Source organism: Leptidea sinapis, chromosome 33 (assembly GCF_905404315.1).
Source record: "Leptidea sinapis chromosome 33, ilLepSina1.1, whole genome shotgun sequence".
Taxonomy (NCBI): domain Eukaryota; kingdom Metazoa; phylum Arthropoda; class Insecta; order Lepidoptera; family Pieridae; genus Leptidea; species Leptidea sinapis.
In genome coordinates this window covers 2,991,415-3,014,560 of record NC_066297.1, presented here as the reverse complement: position 1 = coordinate 3,014,560, position 23,146 = coordinate 2,991,415, and the positions used below count along the sequence as shown (strand labels likewise).

The 23,146-nt window shown below is 35.0% G+C and overlaps 1 protein-coding gene and 1 long non-coding RNA gene across 3 annotated transcripts; one reads left to right on the top strand and one right to left on the bottom strand.

Annotated features, from left to right (window-relative positions):
- Positions 1-11,515: 11,515 nt before the first annotated feature.
- Positions 11,516-15,010, bottom strand: LOC126974793 (uncharacterized). Its single transcript, XR_007731580.1, has 3 exons — positions 14,768-15,010; positions 12,977-13,162; positions 11,516-12,071 (listed from the first exon to the last, which is right to left on the bottom strand). It is a non-coding gene; the product is annotated as an uncharacterized LOC126974793 (long non-coding RNA).
- A 583-nt stretch (positions 15,011-15,593) lies between these two features.
- On the top strand, positions 15,594-22,213 carry LOC126974784 (uncharacterized). 2 transcript variants are annotated; one of them, XM_050822464.1, is made up of 6 exons: positions 15,594-15,881; positions 15,974-16,143; positions 16,949-17,130; positions 19,496-19,807; positions 20,295-20,412; positions 21,992-22,213. In XM_050822464.1, the coding sequence occupies exons 1-6, from the start codon at positions 15,790-15,792 to the stop codon at positions 22,189-22,191; spliced, it is 1,074 nt and encodes a 357-aa protein (XP_050678421.1). In that variant the 5' UTR covers positions 15,594-15,789; the 3' UTR covers positions 22,192-22,213. The 2 variants fall into 2 exon arrangements, with proteins under 2 accessions (XP_050678421.1, XP_050678419.1); XM_050822462.1 differs by having other exon boundaries at positions 15,608-15,881; positions 20,292-20,412.
- The last annotated feature ends 933 nt before the right edge of the window (positions 22,214-23,146 follow it).

Genomic DNA, 23,146 nt, shown 5'->3' with positions numbered 1-23,146 from the left:
ATTTTTTTATTAATCCAATATTTTAAGAGTTATCAGTCGAGATATAAGAAATTAAATGGGCCATAAATTAAAAGTAAGTTTAAGAAACAAGTTTACAAGAAATGAAATAGAAAATTTTATTTTGTAAAATAATACAATAATAAGTGCATAGTTTCTGAGATATCGGCCAAAAACTTTTTTTTACGAATTCCACCTGGATCTGAGAGCATTTTGTGATTTTATACAGTAACCCTAAGCCTTACAAAGAAAATAGGATTAAAAATAAATAAAATTCTATTTCTACTGGTCTACTTGATTTAAACCGCTTTTGTTGAGTTTTTCTTGCTGACTGTACTTCTTCGAACTGTCATTCGAGCCAGGTCCCGAGTTACTTAGTAAGGTAATGAAGCGACTATCTCTATAAAGATAAGAAAGAAGCGGAAGAGTGCTTGGCAAAAAGAACTTTAAAAACATAAAAATAATAACAAAATAGCTTCACCTTGCTTATATAATATTTCGAAACCCTAACCTTGATTTTGTTGGTTTCTCTATTGTGTTACAATATGAGCGGCTAATTATGTGAATTACTTCGAACAAACTATTGTTAAAACCGTCCAAGTACTTCATGTTTATTCTAATATAATATCTGATTGTCATGTTCAATTTAACGAGCGAACTGCAACTATCAATATCTACTTATAGTAAGCCAGTAAAACTCCTTTGCACAGAATGCCGGCTTGATTATGGGTACCACAACGGCGGCGCCTATTTCTGTCGTGAAGCAGTAATGTGTAAGCATTATTGTGTTTTAGTCTGAAGGGTGCCATAGCTAGTGAAATTATTGGGGAAAAGCGACTTAACATCTTATGTCTCACGGAGACGAGCGCAATTGTGGTGCCGCTCAGGACTTTTGGGTTTTTCAAGAATCCTGAGCACTTCATTGTAATGGGCAGCGCGTCAGCTGAACGTCCTCCTAGTCTCGTCCCTTATTGTCATATAAAAAAACTGTAGAGGTCGAATGAAAGGTAACTGAGGGGGTTGCACATAGAAAATGCTGAAAACCGAGTGAGGTGGACCGTGTAAGAAGAGAAAGAGATTTTTTTGTTTCTCTGTCTGTTTGTTTGTTTATCTGTTTATACGGGCTAATATTTGAAACTGTTAGACCGATTTAAATAAAATTTTGCATGGTCGTACTTTATATCGCCGGTCAAAATTTTAGATATTTTTCATCATGGAAAATTACCGTGGGATGCTTAAAAACCTTTGGAAACGTATATAGCTTAGTACACAACAACTTATGCACCTAATTTAGTCAAATTTGACATGTATTATAAAATTTATAAATCCTATAACTCTGACGGGTTCGCGCGAGAAAGTAATAACATTACATAAACATGGTCCAACATAGCGTATTTCATATTCAGTCAATTGTTTTTTTTATGGAATAGGAGGACAAACGAGCGTACGAACCTGGTGTTAAGTGATCACCGCCGCCCACATTCTCTTGCAACCAGAGGAATCACAAGAGCGTTGCCGGCCTTTAAGGAAGGTGTACGCGCTTTTTTTGAAATTACCCATGTCGTATCGTCCCCGAAACACCGCACAAGGAAGCTCATTCCACAGCCTAGTAGTACGAGGAAGAAAGCTCTTTGAAAACCGCACTGTAGAGCACCGCCACACATCCAGATGGTTGGGATGATATCCTAATTTGTGGCGTGTCGTGCGAAGGTGGAATTCGGCGGCAGGAATCAGGTTAAATAGCTCTTCGGAACGCTCCCCGTGATAAATGCTGTAGAAGACACAATGAAGTGACGTCTCTACGCAACGCCAAGTGATCCAGCCGTTCACAGAGCACTGGGTCCCCGACAATTCGAGCTGCTCTGCTTTGCACGCGGTCAAATGGATCGATCAGATGCTGAGGTGCGCCAGACCATTGATGACAGCAGTACTCCATGTGTGGCCGGACCTGCGCTTTGTAGAGTGCCAGAATGTGGGCCGGCTTGAAGTATTGCCGTGCTCTATTAATGACGCCCAGCCTTTTCAAAGCCAATTTAGCTTTGCCCTCCAGACGGCCACGGAATTGTGTGTGAGGGACGTCATTTTCACCTGAAGCAAAGAGTGAGCACGACATGTCATTTCTTAATTTTAGTCCAGTATTCCTAGGACTTTGTCCAGCAATGGACGTCTGCTGGCTGAAATGATGATGACATAATAAATTGGTACATATATCCATACATACTAAACATAATATCACAACCGTGTAAAAAACTCAACTCTACCTTCTGGCTTTTCAAAGTCTAATAAAAAATCGAGATATTATTGTAATATTAGCACTAAATTCTGTATTGTTTAGTTCAAACACTTCAATAAAAGGGACACTACATATAGTTCTCAGAAAAATATATAGATCAACCAAGTGGAATGGAGGAAGATGACGTTACCAACTAGTTGTCAGTTGAATTCCTTAATTCTTTGAGCGCTTCTGGACTTCCATCACAAAAAATGAACAGATCATTCAATGGTAACAGTGTGATTTATACAGCCAAAAATGTCTAACTACTAAATTTATATAAAGTAAGGATATAATTTATATGGTTTCATATCAAAATCAAATCAAATTAAAATCAGTTTATTCACGTAGGTCACGGAAATGATACTTATGAATGTCAAAAAAAAATAAAAATAAATTCTTATTGAATCTACCGCTACTTCGTAAAGGGTTGAGCTAATGAGAAGAAGTAGCAAGAAACTCATTGCCACTCTTTTATATCAAGATTTACATTTAAGTACATCGATTTACAAATCATTTCAAATTACAACATAATATGTAAAATGTCAAATGATGCAACAGACACAATCAAACGTCAAATAGTCAATGTCTTGCACGAGTAAGTCAAAAAAGTAAATGTAAATTAATACAAAAGTTATTGAGTACAGTAGGTGCATCATCCACACACACCATAAATAAATAAGGGTATTCTGTGAGCATATTATAATGAAGAGGATATAGGTACATACTACTTGGAAAAAGTACGTCAGAGTTTAAGCATGATGTGCGAGAATTTCCAGATTTTTTTTTGAATTATCATTGAAAATATCGATTTCTGAAAATTTCGAATTAATGTCGATGTATTATCTACAAAGTCTGACGATGGGAGCGTTGAGTCCAATATTGTTCTGCAATAAGGAATATGAAAGATCTTGGATATCGTCTGTCTTGGATATTTAAAGAGTTCTTGCCTTATATACCGAAATACACAATATTTATGCGTTGTTCCAAGGATTATTCCATTAATCCCTGATTGTCTATAAGTGACCTGTATGGCGACAGGTATAAATTCGTTGGCTTAGATTTTAAGTATTTTTTTATTATGAACAGAATAACGTCTGTCATGTCAGCTAGTAAAATGTATGGCGATCATATTTTAACTGTTTAATTCTTTATTATTGCGTCCATTTTGCACACCATTGCTGCGCAAACTCCCTCAATATCTGTAGCGTTGCAAGCATAGGTACGTGCCAGTAGTCCCGCTGAATTAGCAGTTATAACATTTCTGTTGTCCTATTGACGTACACATCTTTCCTTTAAACGAATATAAATCAGTTGTGAATAAATAGTCGTATACAAAAGTGTACTATAAGTTATAACATATCTGAATATTTGGATCTAAATAACCCTTGGAACTGAGCTGCTCGGTTGAAACTCGAACCTTGTAACCTGTCTGTTTTAGAGTTGATAATTGTAATTATAGATAAATAAAAATTTGTAACAATCTGTTTGGAAAGAAACAACCTAAGAGTTTTTTGCACGCTCTTGGCAACTGCAATGAAATCTGCCTTCCGAATGATCTGTTGTATCAAAAAATTACATATTTAAAGTATAACTAATGTAATTTACCTACGAAATGAAGTATTTTTGTATTATTTTATATTCATATTTGTATGGTCTGTACCTACTGTTCCAAAAACCCAAGTTACTACGACAAAACGCTTGTGTAACATTAAAAATATCAATGTTTACAAACATCTGTATTATTTCAATAAAAATAAACATAATATCACCGAGTACCTGCATCGTAAACGAGACCAAAACAACATTGCATAAGAATTGCTATAAAAGATTAACGAAAGCAACAAAACCTGTCAAAGGGATTGTAACCAAACCTTTCATAAAGTACGGTAACAATTTCAAAATAACTCAAAAAACCGAAATGGATGACCCACTTACAGCCATTCCATAAACGAAATTGAAAGTTATTACAGTGAGCGAAGGTTCGGCATTAATGCTATGCAATGTCACAGTCGTGGACACAATAACAGACAAGCCTTAGAATTAAATAATAACTCACACGTAATATATACTTATGGAGAACATAGTAACAGTACTCCAACTTATTCAAACTATATATTATGAGTCAAAGAAAAATTTAAAAATCACTTATTGAACGTCAAAAACTACCAATGGGGGGGGCTCCCTTGCACAGGATGCCGGCTTATTATGGGTATCAAGATCGGCGCCAATTTCAGCCGTGAAGCAGTAATGTGTAAGTATTATTGTGTTACGGTCTGAAGGGCCCAGTAGCTAGTGAAATTACTGGGCAAATGAGACTTAAAATTGTAATTCTCAAGGTGACGAGCGCAATTTTAGTGCCACTCAGAATTTTTGGGTTTCTCAAGAATTCTGAGCAGTACTGCATTGTAATGGGCAGGGCGTATCAATTACCATCAACTGAACGTTTAGGTCGCCTCGTCCGTAACTGTCATAAAAAATACCACCCATTCGTAAATTTAGGCCTCAGATCTGAGAAGAACGGGCGCAACAAACTCAGCAGTCTTTTTTTCATAAACTTATAAATGACCTGAGGGCGGTCGCTCTATTCCCAATCTGTGGTATCATTAAGAAAGTCATTTACATTTAAGTAACCTTTACTACATAAATGTTTATTAAGAATTCTATTGAATTTTGGAACACATTTCTATTAGAAACACTTTATTAGCAATAAAAAAACACAGACAAAAAAACAACAATTTACAATATTAATTAAAATCTTAGAATACTAAATAAAATAAGGTAACAAATATTAAAAAAAGATAAATAAAAATAACTGTGTGCGCGTGATTCTCTGCTAAAAGGAGCTGACTTAATATATGTTGGTCAGTGCAGATGCAGGACTTTTGTACTTTTTCTGGGATCATGTTGTAAAAGAATATACATCTAATTAGACTAATTAATCAGTTAATTATTAATTATTTTTTATGAAATAACTTCTATTTAAACACAACTCATATATTTATTTATTTATATAAGGAACAAACAGTTTCATACAACTATCTTAATAACTATGAGTTAATATTAACCTTTAGTTCCCTGTGTTATATACAGGTTATGGCGCATTTATATACATAAAGTTTTTACGTGTAAGAAGGTGAATTTTATAAAGTATATAAAATATGTATAGATACTATAATATCTTATAGGAAAGTATGTTACTTATTTAAATTTATTACTTTTGTTTTTGATTTTAAGGTATCTTTTTAATTTATTTATGGAGTTACAAAATATATCAATATGATTAAAGGAGTTATTATAAAGCCGACAGCTTATAAAGAAACATTGGATGCAGCACCTTAAAAACTAATTTGTTATGTATGTTACAGCCATTGTAAGATACTCTATTTGATTGAAAATAGTGGCCGCTGAGTTTCTGGTGCGTTCTTCTCACGAGCTCAACATTTTACGAACATAATAAGATAAATTAATTTATTTAGAAGAATTTGTATTATATGTAATATAATTGTTTACATTAAAATTATTAAGCAATTTTTCAGCTTGGTGAAATTAAGTAAACCTTACATATATCCTGATACTCTATATCCATCTCAATCTCTCGTACCCTGATTAAAAATACTCCTCTAAAAGTATTAAAAATGATGAAATTTATATTGTTTTCAATAATCCTAATTCTTTTTTTATGTTTTGCCTATCATGTGGTTGGAGGAATGAAAGACAATTGAGATAAATATATTGTAATATAATTTACAATTATTACTACATTGTTGCGACGTCAATACAGTGCTATGTTAGGATGGCGACTGGCGACAGAATATATGATTGTTTACTAATTAAAACTATGTACCATATCGAATGTCGATTTGTTTCTATGTGCCAATTTGAATAGTGATTTTTGCTTACATTCGTAAAAGATATTATACGTAGGCACAATGTAGTATTTATAAATATACAGTTTACATGGAGCGACTGTTTATTTTTTCAATGCTTTTCAATGAGTATTTCTCTTCACACACTCTTCTTCTTACACACTTCTCTTCATTTCACACATATTTTTTTTTGCAACTAATCTCAGCAGAAGCTCAGCAGCTTATCTAACAAGCTTCATCTCGTGAGCTTACTAATTTGTGGTACCCAAACTTACTATTCACAATTAACAAGTTGATGCAACCCATGCAATTAAAATGGTGACAACGAGATCTCACCACAAAACTATTTATATCCAACTATTTGCTATATATATATTCACAAGCCCAGTTATGATCTAGTAAACGAGACATTATGCCTCCATTTTCTTCTGAGTTATTTATAATATAACCCTCGCTTTCATTCTCATTTGCAACATCAGTCCGTGAAGATGGAGTAGTTGTATTAATATTATGCAGTGAGGAAAAACACTTCAAAGTACTGACGTTTTCTAGTGTTCCGTGTTCGAGTTCATTCAGTTTCTTGATTTCAACGATTTTAATTCCATATGGCACAACAATTTCCGAAAGATGCCTTTTAGTTGTTTGGCATTAGGGTTATCATTACACCACGCATACGTATAGGCCCAAAAATAATTTTGCGAAGTGGCCATCTCGGATTTAAAAAATGATCCCAAATTCGTTCTCTACACCCTCGAGAACCTCGGCTACGATGTACATATTGTTGAAATCATAATTTGCGTTCCGGCCATCTTGGATTTAAAAAATGATCCATAATCCGTTCTCTGCACTCTCGAGAACCTCGAATACGATATCCATATTGTGGAAATCATACCTTTGCGCGCTGGCCATCTTGGATTTAAAAAAATGTTCCCAAATTCGTTCTCTGCACCCCCGAGAATCTTGGATACGATATCCATAGATGTTGCACGGCGGCCATCTTGGATTTAAAAAATGATCCCAAATTCGTTCTCTGCAGTCTCGCGAACCTCGAATATGATATTAATATTGTTGTAATCATAATTTTGCGTGGCGGCCATCTTGGATTTCAAAAATGATCTCAAATTCGTTCTCTACACCCTCAAAAACCTCGGATACGATATCCATATTGTTGAAATCATAATTATGCGCGGCGGCTATCATGGATTTCAAATATGATATCAAATTCGTTCTATCTATCCCTCGAGAATCTATCGCTTATCTATCGTCTCGCTTTTTCGTTTCATCGAGTTTCAAATCACAACGATTCTAAAGAAACTTCACTTCAAAATGAAAACATTTGACCATTCGTTAGAATAATAGTGTTCTGTGCATTTCTGTGTCTGACTGCATTTGTCTTTGAGCCTTGAATCATGATTGAGGTACATTACTCTGTGCAGTACACATAGTGTTTAAATTCTCTTTGGTGCAGTGTGCTTTATTCTCTTTGATTTAGAAAAAGCGCGGGAACTCGTGGTTGCTTAGGGCGGTCTTTTTAACTATAAAATTAAATATTTCTATTATATTGTATATCATCCTCATATTTTTGAAAAGTATCTAAGTATTTGTATATGTTTATCATTTAATTTGTTTAGTATAAGTAAAAGTCTATATATTTAGTGATTTAGGTTTGTGCTAAGAGATGTCGAAAAGGCGGAAAAAAACCAAGCCGGAACGAGATAAAGGTGAGTCTATTTTAGATTCCACTTCTGAATGTAGCGAATACTCAGATTCGCGTACAGTTTTGGAAGATCACGAGAACTTTTATTTGCCATACAGGGTGGCCGACTATTGTCGCCGATATCCGGAAGACGCAGGTGCCGGTCATGAATTTATAGTCTTCATAAAGAGTGTCACTGAACAGCCACAGTAGTCGTGACATGCTTACTCTTAGTAGCTACTTATCGCGTTTCATTAAAGGCATTAAATATCTTAAGAAACTCAACAAATATAAGATAGGAGTAGTGTTTGAACGACCCAATTTGGCTAATACATTCCTAGACAACACGACATTTTTAAGGGAACAAAATATTAAGGCGTCCATCCCAGCTGGTGCCACTGAATTGTCTGCAGTGATTTCCTCCGTACCCATTGATATGTCCAACAAAAAAATTTTCAAATCTTTGTCAAGTACAAAAAAAAATATTTCTGTTCGGCGTATAATGAAAAAAAACAAATCAGATAGTGGTTTTATATTACAACCTACACAGGCAGTCATTATTACCTTTGCGTCATCTACTTCACTCCCAGATTACGTTCACTTAAAGATGTGGCGTCTACCAGTGCGACCTTATGTGCCGCCAGTTAAGCAGTGTTTCCGATGCCTTAGGTTTGACCACTTGGCTAAATTCTGTAAGAATGCTCAGCGTTGCTCAATCTGCACTGAAAATCATTCATATAAAGAATGTACTATACCTATTGACAAAGCAGTATGTGTGCACTGTAAAGGTAACCATCTTGCAGTATCAGGTCAATGCCCTATAAAACAAAAAAAGATATTGGATAGTAAAAATAAAAGTAAAACACCATTATCAGATTTATTTAAACATCCAACAAACTTTCCATCACTCAATAAGACAGAGAACACACAAGACATCATTAATTTAATTTTATCCAATCCAGCAGCAATGAACCTAATCACAGAATCAATAATCAAAGTCATTACACTAAATAAAACACAGAATCAAAGCATTAGCTCACACGCAATAAGTTCAGCTATTAAAGATACCATAGAAATTAAAAATAAAGCGTCACATTCAACTGTCACAAACTTAACATAGTACAGTGGAATGCTCAAAGTCTGCTGAGTAACAGACTTGAGCTTCAAAACCTTCTTTATGAGCAGGACATACACATAGCACTTATATCAGAAACTTGGCTTAAACCAAATATACAGTTTTCTATCAGAGGTTATACAATACTAAGAAATGATTGTGGTAATGATCAATAATATCACAATGGTATAGCAATTTTTGTTAGAAATGGCATTTATTTTCAAAAGTTAGAAACATTTTCTGATAACTCCTTGCAAAATGTAGCAATCAAAATTAAATACAGTAGAAGTCCAATCATCCGAACTCCGACTATCCGAATCGCCGATTCTCCGAATCACTTTCAGAAAAAAAATTGTCCAAAAAAAGTCTAAGTGCGCTATTATTCTTCCCCCCGCGAAGCCAGTGTTTGCGCGTTCGCTCACTATTGTCCTTCCCTCCGCGAAGTCAGTGTAGGCACAACACCTGGTAGAGGTGGGCAAGAGAATTTTGCTAAACTCAATGTATTTTTCACTGGTTTTAAATAACATCTGGAAGAATTGGAAAAGGTTTATTGAAAAAAGAATCGAAGAATCAATCAAAAGAATCGATTCTATTTGGTGAGTGAATCGAATCTGAATCACTCAGTTGAAAGAATCGTTTCGCCCATCTCTAACACGTGGTATGAGTCCCCACTCCAGTTCCGGCGCATTGCAGTCACGGCGCACCTGTCATTGTTTGTTTTGATTGTAGTCAGTGTGCTATTGACCTTGCTCGAGGACGCTACTCTTTCGCTACGGCTTACTTTTGTTTGTGCGTGTACAATACTGTATTGTTTTTTACCATGGCTTCGAAAAGAAAACGTGTTGTGCTATCGTTAGCGGACAAACTGAAAATTATAGAGCAACTCGATAAAGGTGTAACGGGTAAGAAGTTGTCTGAGATTTATGGTGTTGGACAAGCAACAATTTGTGACATTAAAAACAGTAAGTCAACACTTTTAAACTTTGTTTCGGTGCTTGAAAATGAAGATGGAAGTTCCTCCAGGAAAACAATGAAGACGGCAACCAACAAAAATTTGGAAGATGCCGTGTTTAAATGGTTTTTGCAGCAACGTTCTATGGGAAATCCGATTTCAGGTCCAATCCTTTGTGAAAAAGCCAAAATCTTAGCAGAAAAGCTTGGTTATTCATCTTTTAAGGATAGTAACGGCTGGCTAAGGAACTTTAAATTCAGGCGTACACCATGTACGCGAGTTAGATTTGGCTGGTGAGAAGCTTTCAGCAGACTCTGCAGCTGCTGAAAATTTTATTGAAAAATTTAAAACTGCAGCCGAATTCTATGATCCGGAGTTTGTTTATAATGCCGATGAAGTTGGCCTTGTTTGGAAAGCATTACCAGAAACCACTTTGGCTTCTAAAAGGGAATCTAGTGCCCCTGGACATAAGGTCAGTAAAGAACGTGTTACAGTGCTTAACTGTGCCAACTCCACTGGAAATCATAAACTATCACTTCTTTTGATAGGAAAATCAAAAAATCCAAGAACATTTAAAAACGTAAAAAAACTTCCACTCTTCTACAAAAGTCAACCCAAGGCCTGGATGACTGCAGCTTTGTTTACCGAATGGTACGATGAAGTGTTTATTCCTGAAGTGAAAAAGCACCAAAAATCGGTGGGAAAAGAAGGCAGTAAGGTGCTTTTAATTGTTGATAACGCACCCACTCATCCTACAGCAGAACTGTTGGAAAGAGAGAATGGGCAGTTTAAAACGACGTTTTTGCCCAATGTTATAAGTTTGCTGCAACCCATGGACCAGTCTGTTATTGAAACAATGAAGCGCCATTACAGAAGGCAACTGCTGAGAAAACTGTTTATCGATGGTGCTGAAGATGAAGAATTGGTTTTGGCAAATCATAGCAAAATAAATTTAAAGGACTGCTGTTACATGGTAGCGGAAGCTTGGAGTTTGGTTACGGCAGTGACGCTAAGACGTGCGTGGAATAAACTGAAAGGCCTACCGTCTGAGAAGAACAAAAAAAAAGAATCTGAAGAAAATGAGAAACAAGAAAATGGAGAGGATGTAGATGATGAAGATGCGTTGCCACTAGAGGAAATAAGAAAAATGATTGTTAAAATTCCTGGTTGTACAGAAGTAAGTGCTGAAGATGTAGGAGAGTGGATGGCTTGTGACACGTCTGACCCTGGTTTTCAAATTCTCAATGACGATGAAATTGTTGAAAGTGTGAGAGAAGATGTTGAAGTGGAAGTGGAAGAAGAACTTTCTGCTGATGTTGAAGTAGACGCTGCACCATCAGCTAGTGAAGCATTTGCCGGCCTCGAGACTGCTTTGAAGTGGATGGAGCGTCAGCCCGAGTGTGACCACTTGCAACTGCTCACCGTCAAGCGAATGCGTGACCTGGCTGCCCGAAAACGGATGAAGACCGCAAAACAGCTTACATTGACGGAGATGTTTGAAAAACAATGATTTTTATTTCTAAACTTGTACATAAGTACATTTTATTTATATTTAAAACATGTGAAAATATCATGTTTCTTTCATTTAATTCAATAAAAAAATAGTGCTATATCAAAACATAGCTTTTTTTCTCTCCAATGGCAATTTTTTTTAAAAAACTCCGATTATCCGAATATTTGATTATCCGAATGGGTCCCGGTCCCCATTAATTCGGATAATTGGAGTTCTACTGTACAAACAAAAAGACATCTCAATTGTTAGCTTTTATAGTCTTGGCAACAGTGTACCTAACTTTGACAAATCTAAATTTAATAGACTGTTGCATAGTATTCCAAAACCACTAATAATTGCTGGTGATTTTAATGCTCACCATACCATTTGGGGTTGTAATAGAATCAATTCTAGAGGTAGAGACATCATGGATGTAATGGACGATAATGACTTAATGCTCTTAAATAATGATCAACCAACTACAGTGGGTACTAATTCTTGGAGACCAAATGGACTAGATCTAACAATAGTATCATCTTCATTATTCCTGTGCTGTGAATGGCAAGTTCATCAGGACTCTTTGGGCAGCTATCACTTGCCTACAATCACAAAATTTTCCATGGTAGTGTCGGAAACTGAATCTTCTTCAATTCCATCCAACATTCCTCCACACAGTAATCTGAAAATAGTAAATTGGGACCAATATGAGAACTTAGTAAATGACTTGTTAAAACAATTTGATATAAATAATTGTAATCTACAGAAGTTTTACAATAACTTCTGTTCCATAATTCTTAGAGTGGTAGAAAATTCAGTACCTAAAACCAACTACCACTGTAACAATATTACTAATCTACCTAAAAGAAAGCAACAACTTCCCTGGTGGAATGGGCAATGTACTAAAGTGGTAGAAGATTGCAAACAGGCTTATCTGTTATTCAAATCAAATTGCAATATCCAAAACTACATTCATTTTAAGCAAGCTCAAGCAAAGAAAAAATGTATATTAAAACTTGAACGTTGTAAATCCTGGACAGATTTTTGCTCCACCATAAACCGCCGTTAACCTAACACCAATGAAACAGATTTGGACAAAAATGAGGAAATTTAAGAACTTATATTCTAATAATAATTGTTTCTCTAGCAATAATTGGATATCCAACTTTTTACACAAATATACTCCAGATACAGTACCAAATTTGACAAATACTCACAATAATCATCCTTTAAATAGCACCAACTCTTTTATGATTGCCCCTTTTACTATTGAAGAATTAAAAGCTGGTCTATCATCAAGAAAGGACTCTGCATGCGGTTTGGATTGGCTCTCCTATAAAATGTTTAAACTCCTAAACTCTTATGACTTAAATAAGTTTCTAAAAATATTAAATCTCCTATGGAAGAACTCCACTATTCCAGAAGAATGGAAAACAGACTGTCTAATTCTAATTTTAAACCATGGGAAAGATTCTAGTTCAGCTGATTCATATCGTCCTATCACACTAAGCTCGTGTGTTGGTAAAATTTTTGAACAATTAATAAAACAGAGATTAATATTTTATATTGATAGTAACAACCTCTTACCTAATAATCAATTTGGATTTCGATGTGGTCGTTCTGCTTGTGAGAGTATACGGCATTTATGTCTTGACATCCATAGTGCCCAGATTGACAATAAGATATTGGCTGGTGTTTTTTTGGATGTTGTAGGAGCATTTAATAATGTTGATTTAGAACAATTAACATCCATTCTTCTATCCTTAAATGTCCCTGAAAAAATAGTTAGTTGGATATTCAATTTCTTGCATGGTCATAAACTTTATGTTAGAGTCAATAACCAATTAATAGGTCCTCGATATTCATATAGAGGCGTATCACAGGGCGGAATTTTGAGTTCATTGCTCTTTATAATCTACATAAATCAAATAAATATTGTTTTGGGTAATAGAGTTTCTAACCTCCAATTTGCTGATGATATAGTTCAGGACTTAATTTATCAAATGTTGTGTTAGATCTTAATGTAGCACTCAAAAAATTGGAGCTTTATTTTCAATATCTTAGTCTTGAGGTCAGTATTGACAAAAGCAAAGTAGTAATATTTTCAAAGCATTCTATAAGAATAAGAGATGCAAAAATATATTATGGTACTCAGGAAATTTCAATAGATAATTCAATAAAGTTTTTAGGAGTTACGTTTTTAAGTAACTTTAGATGGCACAAATATCTTGAAATATTAGAAAATCGAGCATTAAAGGCCTGCAATATTCTGAAATCATTAGCTGGTACATATTGGGGTGCAGACCCACGCATCTTGCTAACACTATATAAGTCATTAGTCCGTAGCCATTTTGAGTATGCCTTCTTTTGTTATGGTGGAGTAATTACATTAGTGAATAAATTTGAAAAAATACAAAATAAATGCTTAAGGATCATAACAGGCGCTTTTAGGTCTACTCCTATTATATCATTACAAGTAGAATGTAATATTCCCCCACTAGCTCTTAGATTCAAATATCTACAAACAAAATTCTTTCTCAAATTAACTTCTATTAATAATCATCCCCTCCTATCAAAGATACAGGACTATATTAACCAAACTGACAATAATTCCTACTATCAAGTAGAAGGCATGTCTGATTTGTTACATTTTTCTTGTGATCATAATCTATTTTCTAGTATTCTTTGGCCATGTTACTTAAATTCTTATAATTCAAAATATACACCTATTAAAATAATTATTAATGAATCATTAAAATATAAGGAAGATGTATATAGTATGCTGTCAGAGTGGCAAAATTATAACCAACTTTATACTGATGGATCTAAAAGTAATACTGCTGTCTCTATGGCAGTTTATGACATACAACTGTGGAGTGGGTTTGGTCATAGGTTAAATACCTTGGCTAGTATATACACAGCAGAATGTGCTGCCATATATGCTGCTCTAGAATATATTGGAGAACAGTCATATAATAATTGGATCGTTATAACAGATAGCGTGAGTGTTCTAAAAGCTTTACAATATCCAAAATGTAATGTTACAACTAATTTCATCATTTACAATATTAGAGACAAATATCAATGCTTATCCCTAACAAAAGATATTGTTTTATTCTGGACTCCTGCACACATAGGCGTGGAAGGAAATGAACAAGCTGATTATCTTGCTAAATCTATTGTGAATAGTAATCAGATACATACTGCTTTGAACATTCCCATACCACACACAGATGCACTGCACTCATTTTAAAGGTACATTCTTGCAAGACTTTTAGAATTATTGGCAACAAGTTGTTCAAACAAAGGGCAAATGGTTAGCCGACATTAAAAACGAAATCTCTCCTCCCTGGTTTGTTAAAAAGAAAAAATACTTACACAGAAAATTTTACACCACAATTTGTCGGTTACGTCTGGGACATTCTCGTAGTGGTGCTCATTTATTTAGGATCGGTGTTTTAGATTCTCCAACTTGTCAATTCTGTAATTTATCCATCCAAACTCTTGATCACATTTTCTTTGACTGTCCCCAATATAATCTTCAAAGATTTACATTGATAGACTGCCTCTTGGATATTTATAAGAATGCTGAAGACATCCTGATCCCGCGCTCACTTCAGCCGTTATTGAAAACTCATGACTGCTTCATGCCGCTTTACAAATTTATAGTTTCAACGGTAGGCGAAATTTGAAAATACGGCTTGGCTTTTGACACAATCCCTTACACAGACTTAAAACATATTCGTCCATAAATTATTATTGGATTGTTTATAATGTAAAATGTGTATAAATGTAAATAGTATATTTGTAGTTATACCTTAAATTAGTTTCATATTATCTTATAATTATATCCAACTAATATTCATCATTATTACTTATAATTCATGTATAATATATTTCTTATAACGTATATGAGATTTATATTTTAGTATTATATCATAAAATTTTATTATTATTAAACCCCGGGCTAAACTTGATCTTCATTGGAACAAGAATATTATCAATAAAAGACTTGGCTTCGGCCTTTCATGCGAACCTATATGTATATGAAGAAAATGAAACATGAAGAACACGAAATACTACTTTTATGTGAAATTGTACTATTTATGTTTGAAGATGAAGATGATATAAAGACTTAGCTTGACTTTGAACAAGCTGTGTAAAGTGAAGAATGAAGAATAGAAAAAAAAATGAAGACTTGGCTGTATGGGCTTTTGACCCCTTTGCCTGTCCAGATGGACGAACAGAACCAAAAAAAATCTCTTTGATTTAGGAATTTGACATTTTATAGAATTTGTTTGTAAATATTTTTAATATAAACTTTCCAAACATACTAATAATAGAGAGCTTCCCATAATTCTCCTGTTATATCCAACAAGAGGCGCGAAGCCTATGTTAAGATGGTAAACAACTGCTGCGTTACAGGTTGCAAGCGAAACAGTAAACTACATAAAAATCTGAATTTCTATAGTTTGCCTAGAGACAAAAAGAGGTTAATCAATTTAAAATGTTTATATATATTATATTTTTATTTTCTATTGTGTGTATTATGTGTATGTAATCTATTGTTTAAACAATTTCAAGGCAAGAGCAGTGGTTAATTGCAGCAGGAAAACAAGATCTATTAAAATGTGATTCAGAGAAGTTAAAAAAGCATCTAAGATTTTGTTCAAGACATTTCAAACCTTCCGCGATTGTTTTTAAACATTTAAAATCAAATGCAGTGCCTTCTGAAAAGTTAGCTGGAAGTTTTGGTATGCTATGATTTGTTATGTACATTATATTGTTAGTTAAAACCATTTTTTATTGAATAAACAACTACAAATTCTATTGAAGGTACAAAGGTAAGATACAATTATTATGCACATAGTATTATATTTATGTGTGCATTACTTAAATTTTTCTTTAGTTTATTTTATATAAATATGCTTGTAAAAGTGTTGGTGGCATTATAGGTAAACCTGTTAACTCTTACGACTGTGGCTCTAGTTTTATTCTCACCTTCCATATATCATAGTGCTTTTTTTTTTATGAAAATAAGAGACAAGACGAACAGGATGTGCAGCTGATGGTAATTGATACACCCTGCTCATTACAATGCAGTGCCACTCAGGATTGTTGAAAAACCCAAAAAATTCTGAATGGTACTACAACTGCGCTCGTTACCTCGAGACATAAGATGTTAAGTCTCATTTGCCTAGTAATTTCAAAAGCTACAGCGCCCTTCAGACTGAAACACAGTAATGCTTACACATTACTGGTTCACGGCAGAAATACACTCCGTTGTGGTACCCATAATCTAACCGGCATCCTGTGCTTAGGAGCCTCCCACTTTCAGGTTTTGACTTCATTTGTACATTTATTCAACTTGTAATTCCTCTGCATATACTCAAGTGATGAATAAATATCACAAAAATATCTCAGAATATATCACTTTTGAATAGTCTTGTATCTTACCGGGCTATTGTATAAGAAATATGTTTATAAATCTGACATCTCTTTACAAGCAACTGATTAATTGTGTATGCAATTCCTTCATAAATAACATTATGTTTCCAGATGAGTCTGACAATGTGACAACAGTGCATGATGGTGTCATATGTGATGTGTGTAAAGGAACCATTGAAGGGTTCAGGTACAAATGTGTCACATGTGACAATTTCGATCTCTGTCAGAAGTGTGAAATGCTGCAGTCACATTCTCAACATTGCATGTTTAGGATACCACACAAGTTAAAATTTGTAAGTATCTCTATCTTTGTAACAATAATATAAAAGGTGAAATGCTATTTTGGCCTATTGAGATAGTTTCGGTATAAAATTCTAACCAGGCTTCTGAAAATATTGCTGTACAAACCGTTGCTCAGGCCAGGCTCCTTTGGTATAGAAGAGAAAGTTGGGTGCTGGACTTAGGAATTTTTTATTTCAAACACTGTCTGTAGACTTGTTTGTCATGTGTTCTCATGAAGTTAATTATTTGAGGCTTATATTATCTTGTACTGTGCAGTACCTATACACTAAGCAACATTGTCTAAGCCTCAAACTATTTTTCAAAGGTAACTTAAAATATTTAGAAATTTGATGCAAACAATTGATCAAAAAGATCTTCCGTCATGTTCAAATCTTCAGAGTCCCATTGAATTCTGTGCACCTTGCTGCCGTATTTACGCCCATCATGTTGCCCCATATCTCCCACCTAAATGAATTGCAGACCAAACCATGACCGTCTCGCCTAGAGAGGGATAAAATTCCTGAGCAAAATAGCCAGAAGAAGCCACATACATACTCTCTTACACAAATAAAATTTTAAAACAAAATTTTATGAACAATGCGGGACTCGAACCCGCAACCTTTCGCGTTCCATGCGAGTGCTCCAACTGAGCCAACCGTTTGAGTGATGTAATAATAATAATAATAAAGCCTTTTATTCAACTGAAAAGAAACAATACAATTTCTTATATCTCATAACTTAAATAAAATCCAGGTAGTCTTCAGCTGTTTGCCAATTGGCATAAGCCTCCTCCAACCTTTTCTACTCCTTTCTGTCCTTGGCAACCCGGCTTCAGATCACTCCTGCGAATTTGGCAAGGTCATCCTCCCATCTTTGGCGGGGTCTTCCCCTGATTCTTATGCCATTCCTAGGATACCATTCTATGACCTTTTTGTTCCACTTCTCCTTCCCTCTACTCATATGCCCAGCCCATTTCAGTTTCCTGATATTTGTTCCTATGTCTCGAACCTTTGTGCTCTTCCTAATGTCTTCTAACCTAGTTCGAGTGACATATTGTTGATAAAATCTTGTATGCTTTGTTCAACTCTCAGATTGTGGAACTCTTGTTGTATTAGCGTGAAAACCAAACCTGAATACCTTTAGTGGCCGACCCTTTTAGTGTATTTAATCTTGCACCCGGTGGGGTGCCCGATAAGTAATGATTTACAAGACATTTAGTGACGTATAAAACCTTAAACCGTGCAAAGATAAGTGTGTCTTGTCATAATTTTAGTAACTGTTTGTCTTAATGGTGACTGGTGAAGTTCACTGCAGATATAGTTATCTCGTTATAACTGTCACAATGCACTTTTATTTGTTTAGCTCAATATTATTTTTCTTTTTTTTATAATAATTGTTGCACCTTTACCACGGCTATTTCCTAATGGATGATACCTCATTTAAACCATGTAATTATTTATTATTAAGTAAGTTTTTGCTGTGGATTACCTTTTGGTAATTAATTCTTCATAAATTTATTTCAGCCTTTGCCTTTACACTATTAATTTGTCGTTGGTGGTTGGCTATTTTAAACATTTTTTTTAAATAGTTACATTGAGTAAATTTTTTTATAGAGTGATGTAAAATATTGTGTTAGTAAGGCTGTTGTTGGTCTACGTACATATTATATGCTTTTAATAGATTTTTAATCGCAACACTAAGTTATTTCTCGATATAATAAATAAATACCGGTAAAGTCTAACAGTTCATTTCTACATGATCTTGGGTACCTAGAATAATTAAACATTTTCTTTAGTATTGGGAGCTTTTTTTATGGAACAGGAGCACAATGTTTTTTATGAAAATAAGAAACGAGACCAGCAGGACATTCAGCTGTTGGAAATTGATACGCCCTGCCCATTGCGCTGCAGTGCTTCTTAGGATTCTTGAAAAATCCCAAAAATTTTGAGTGGCACTACAATTGTGTTCGTCACCTTGACATAAGATATTAAGTTTCATTTGCCCCCTAATTTCACTACCTATGGCTCGCTTCAGACCGAAAAACAATAATTTTTACACATTACTGCTTTACGGCAGAAATAGGCGCCATGGATACCCATAATCTAGCCGGCATCCTTTGCACTGGTGTCTCCCACATACCTGATTTTAAGTGATCACCGCCACCCATTCTCTTATGCAACACCAGAGGAACAACAGAAGGGTCATGAGCCTTTTATCATATAAGCTAACTCTGTTATCATGCTGTGGTTGTTGGTTATAAATCTGGTCGTTACGGCACCAATGCATATATTGTCTTCAAAAATATTGTGGAAGTAGCTGCTGTAATTCACTGTTTCCAAAATTCTAATAATACAATCACTTCATTGCACTTTTCAGAAGCTTGCAGACGAATTGTTAGAAAAATGGCAGGAGCTTCTAGCAAAGAGCAACATCACATCAGACACGCTAGAATGTAAGATGGAAGACATGTCCAGTGACGACGATGAGCCCATCACCAAGTATATCACCAACTATACCCCAGAAAACTTAAGTGATGATGTTAAGAAAGATATACAGAAAGAAGTTTTAAAAGCGATGAAATCTGTGAAAAAGAATAAGTTGAAGTCAAAAGAAGCGAAAGAGGTTGAATTTATGAATGTTCCTGAAGTGGAAGATTCTAATAGTGTTAAAGATTCGGATTCAGTGCAGGTAAGAAATTTCACTCAGTAACAATTATTCTCATATCTATAGTGTTTGAGTAACTACTGCTAATAGTTGGTTTGATATTGTAATCAATTAATTTGGAAATGGACAATCAAGAAATGTCCCGGTTTTATCACAATACATTAGAGAACGAATACTGAAGTAGGCTGTAAGCCATTACTTTAATTCATTATGATGTAAATTTGAAATTCAAATATTTTTGTGCAATAGGAAATGAAATTATTAAAAGTCAAAAACTACCACCCATTCGAAAAAGTATGGTTCAGACCTGAGAGGAACGGGCACATTAATTGTAATGTGCCCATTGGGTTATGACAGTTTCTAGCAAATTCACTTACATAAGTACATAACATTATCATGAATGTATTTTTATTAAGAGGCACCAGTCAAGATGTTCAATTCTTTAAATTTTGCTTATTTGCCTGCAAGTGAATTCAAAACTCGTAACCTAAATGATATGCTTAAACAGCAGGTACCCGAGTTAGCATTTGCGGATGTGAGCAGCATGAAACAAATCACTCAGAATGATGAGGTGAAACTGGAATCATTACCACTTGTGTGTATGGCCAACACAGCTGATGATAATACAGGTATTTTTTTTAATAATGCACATTTTAACACTAGGTATACCACAAATAATACAGGACAAAATATATTCAATGAAAGAAACTATGTTTAAAAAACCGACTTCAAAAACTAAAAAGTATCAAATAACTAAAAATGTAATATAATACACCTCTTCTGCAAACCTTTACCTTTAATATTAATAACACACTTACTATTATTTATATGTGCTACCTATTGATAGGTTTTAAGTTGGTGCCAAGCCCTAAACAAAATAAAACTTATAAACAGCTTACTTACTATAATTATTACGGTTGTATGGCCACGCGTGTCTGCCCGCTTGGGTTGTTTTGGTCTAGACCATAGGTTCTCAACGTGGGCTATAACGCCCCCGTGTGGGCGTTTGAGATTTTGGGGGGGGCAGTAGAAGACCCAGAAAAAATTAAGGGGCATTGAGATGGCGCAGGGGGGCGTGGGTAGATTCAAAAATAAAGTCTAAAGAGGCAAAAAAATACACGAAAGTACTCTAGAAAAAAACATATTCTAAAAGTGAGCGGTGAGCAAAATAAAGTTGAGAAACTATGGTCTAGACGAAGCTATCCCGCTCAAAGTGTAGGTACCTACACTCGCCACGAGTGACGTCTATTACAGCCGACTTCAAAGCTATCAATATGTAGCACATACAAATAAAAGTATGTTATTAATGTGTCTAATGCCTATGAGCTGATGGTCAAGTGCGTGTTGGCCTCTTCCGTACTATCGTGAGATAAACATATTATAATAAAATCCTAACCGCCTTTTAAAAACTTTTGTTAAAGAAACGAGAGGGCGCTATAGCAAGATATGAGAAATTGTTCATTTGAAATTCGCTATCATGGTTTTATTATTATTTGTTTTGATAGTAGTAATAATAATACACACCGCCAAGACACACTTTCAGCTGAGTAGCCATTACGGCTTATGAGAAATAGGCCTCTAACAGACATATAGACTGCAGAAGGTTCCCGTTCATCACATTATGCTGGAATGCAATATCTCATATGCCTGTAATTACACTGTCACATACACACTGAACTTGAATGAAATCACTGACCTGTATTAATACCACTGGACAGGCTGTTACATATGTTTGACAGTCATATGTCAAAGTCAAAGTAGCCAATTTTTTGTGCCTGTTTGAAGCGCCACTCGCGAACGTCCGGAGAACTAATTTTGACGTATAATACAAATTGCTTCGAAGGAACGTACAATAGTCTGGAGTATATCAACGTAATAAAGTTGACATTTTTTTTGTAAATAGTTTCCCACCATCTATCGATGTTTGCTGAGTGACATACATCACTAGTTTGGTACCGCAGACTCTTGCTAAATGGCCAACAGCGCCAAAATGGCGAACATCAAACAGGCACAAAAGTACTTTGACAGCCACCAACCCAGTGGTATATAGTAGAGGTCAGTGAGTAAAATAGTACAGGACACCGTCGTTTAAGGCCAAAATGGACTGTTCCGAACTGAATTCTACTCCTACTATATTAATATTTATTTTTATTATCTACTAAAATTTATGAGACTGATGTCCAAAAATTATATTCTCTGTTATTTCAGCTCACCTACAACCTGTTCTATACTTGAAGATAAATGATGTGCTTACGACATTGGTTATTGGGGCTAGCTCGGATATGATGTCACAAGGTCCGATAGGAGAAATTTCACATACAGCCGACCCGGAATTAATATCACATACAGCTACTGCAGATAATATATCACATGTTAATGCGGAAATATCAAACACTTTTGGGGGTTAATAAATTATGTTGAGAATTATAATTGTTTTGTTTTACATAACTATTATAAAATTCTAACTTTGATAAAAAGCTTGCATCCTTGGTGTTAGTGTGATGATACAACTGCATTTTGGATGTGTTCCGATAGATATTGCATTGTGGATGAGTAATGATAGGACTGAATTTAGAAGTGTTTTTTTATGAAAATGGGACGAGACGAACAGGACGTTCAGCTGATGGTAATTGATACCCCTTGCCCATTACAATGCAGCGCCGCTCAAGATTTATTGAAAAACCCAAAAATTCTCTAATTAATTAAGTAGCCCAGTAATTTCACTAGCTACGGCACCCTTCTGACCGAACCACGGTAATGCTTACACGTTACTCCTTCACGGCATAAATAGGCGCCGTTGTGGTACCCATAATCTAGCCGGTATCCTGTGCAAAGAAGCCTATTATAAATTATAAACTAGCATAGAAAAAAAACTCATATTTTAACTTCAGTGGCCATCATCAGGTGACAAGCGAGCTTAGCAGAGAAAAGCCCACTTTTGGCGGATTTATACAAAATATATTAAACAGTGTCTCAGTGTCCCCGTGCAGGTATCGAAATCGTAAGTACCTACGTGCGGCGGCCTCTACAGAGTAGGCCAGCCAGTAGGGACTCTCGAGCGAGTAGTGAAGCACGCGTTTATTTTAATTTATATTTAACATAAATTAAATTTTTTAGCATCTCTAATTTGACTATGGTGTTACAACGCATACATTACTATCTGCAACTATAATGTAGGTTTGACAACGAAAGAATATTGAGTTAAAATTACGATTACATATCTACCTATTTATATTGTAGGAAAAAACTGAGCTATTTTTATAAGATGACCTTATACTAGGTAGGTATAGTTTTAGGTAAAGAGGCCTCATGTGCCTCCTCAGAAGAGGTAAGTCACGCAATAAATAGAGAGGCAACTTCTAG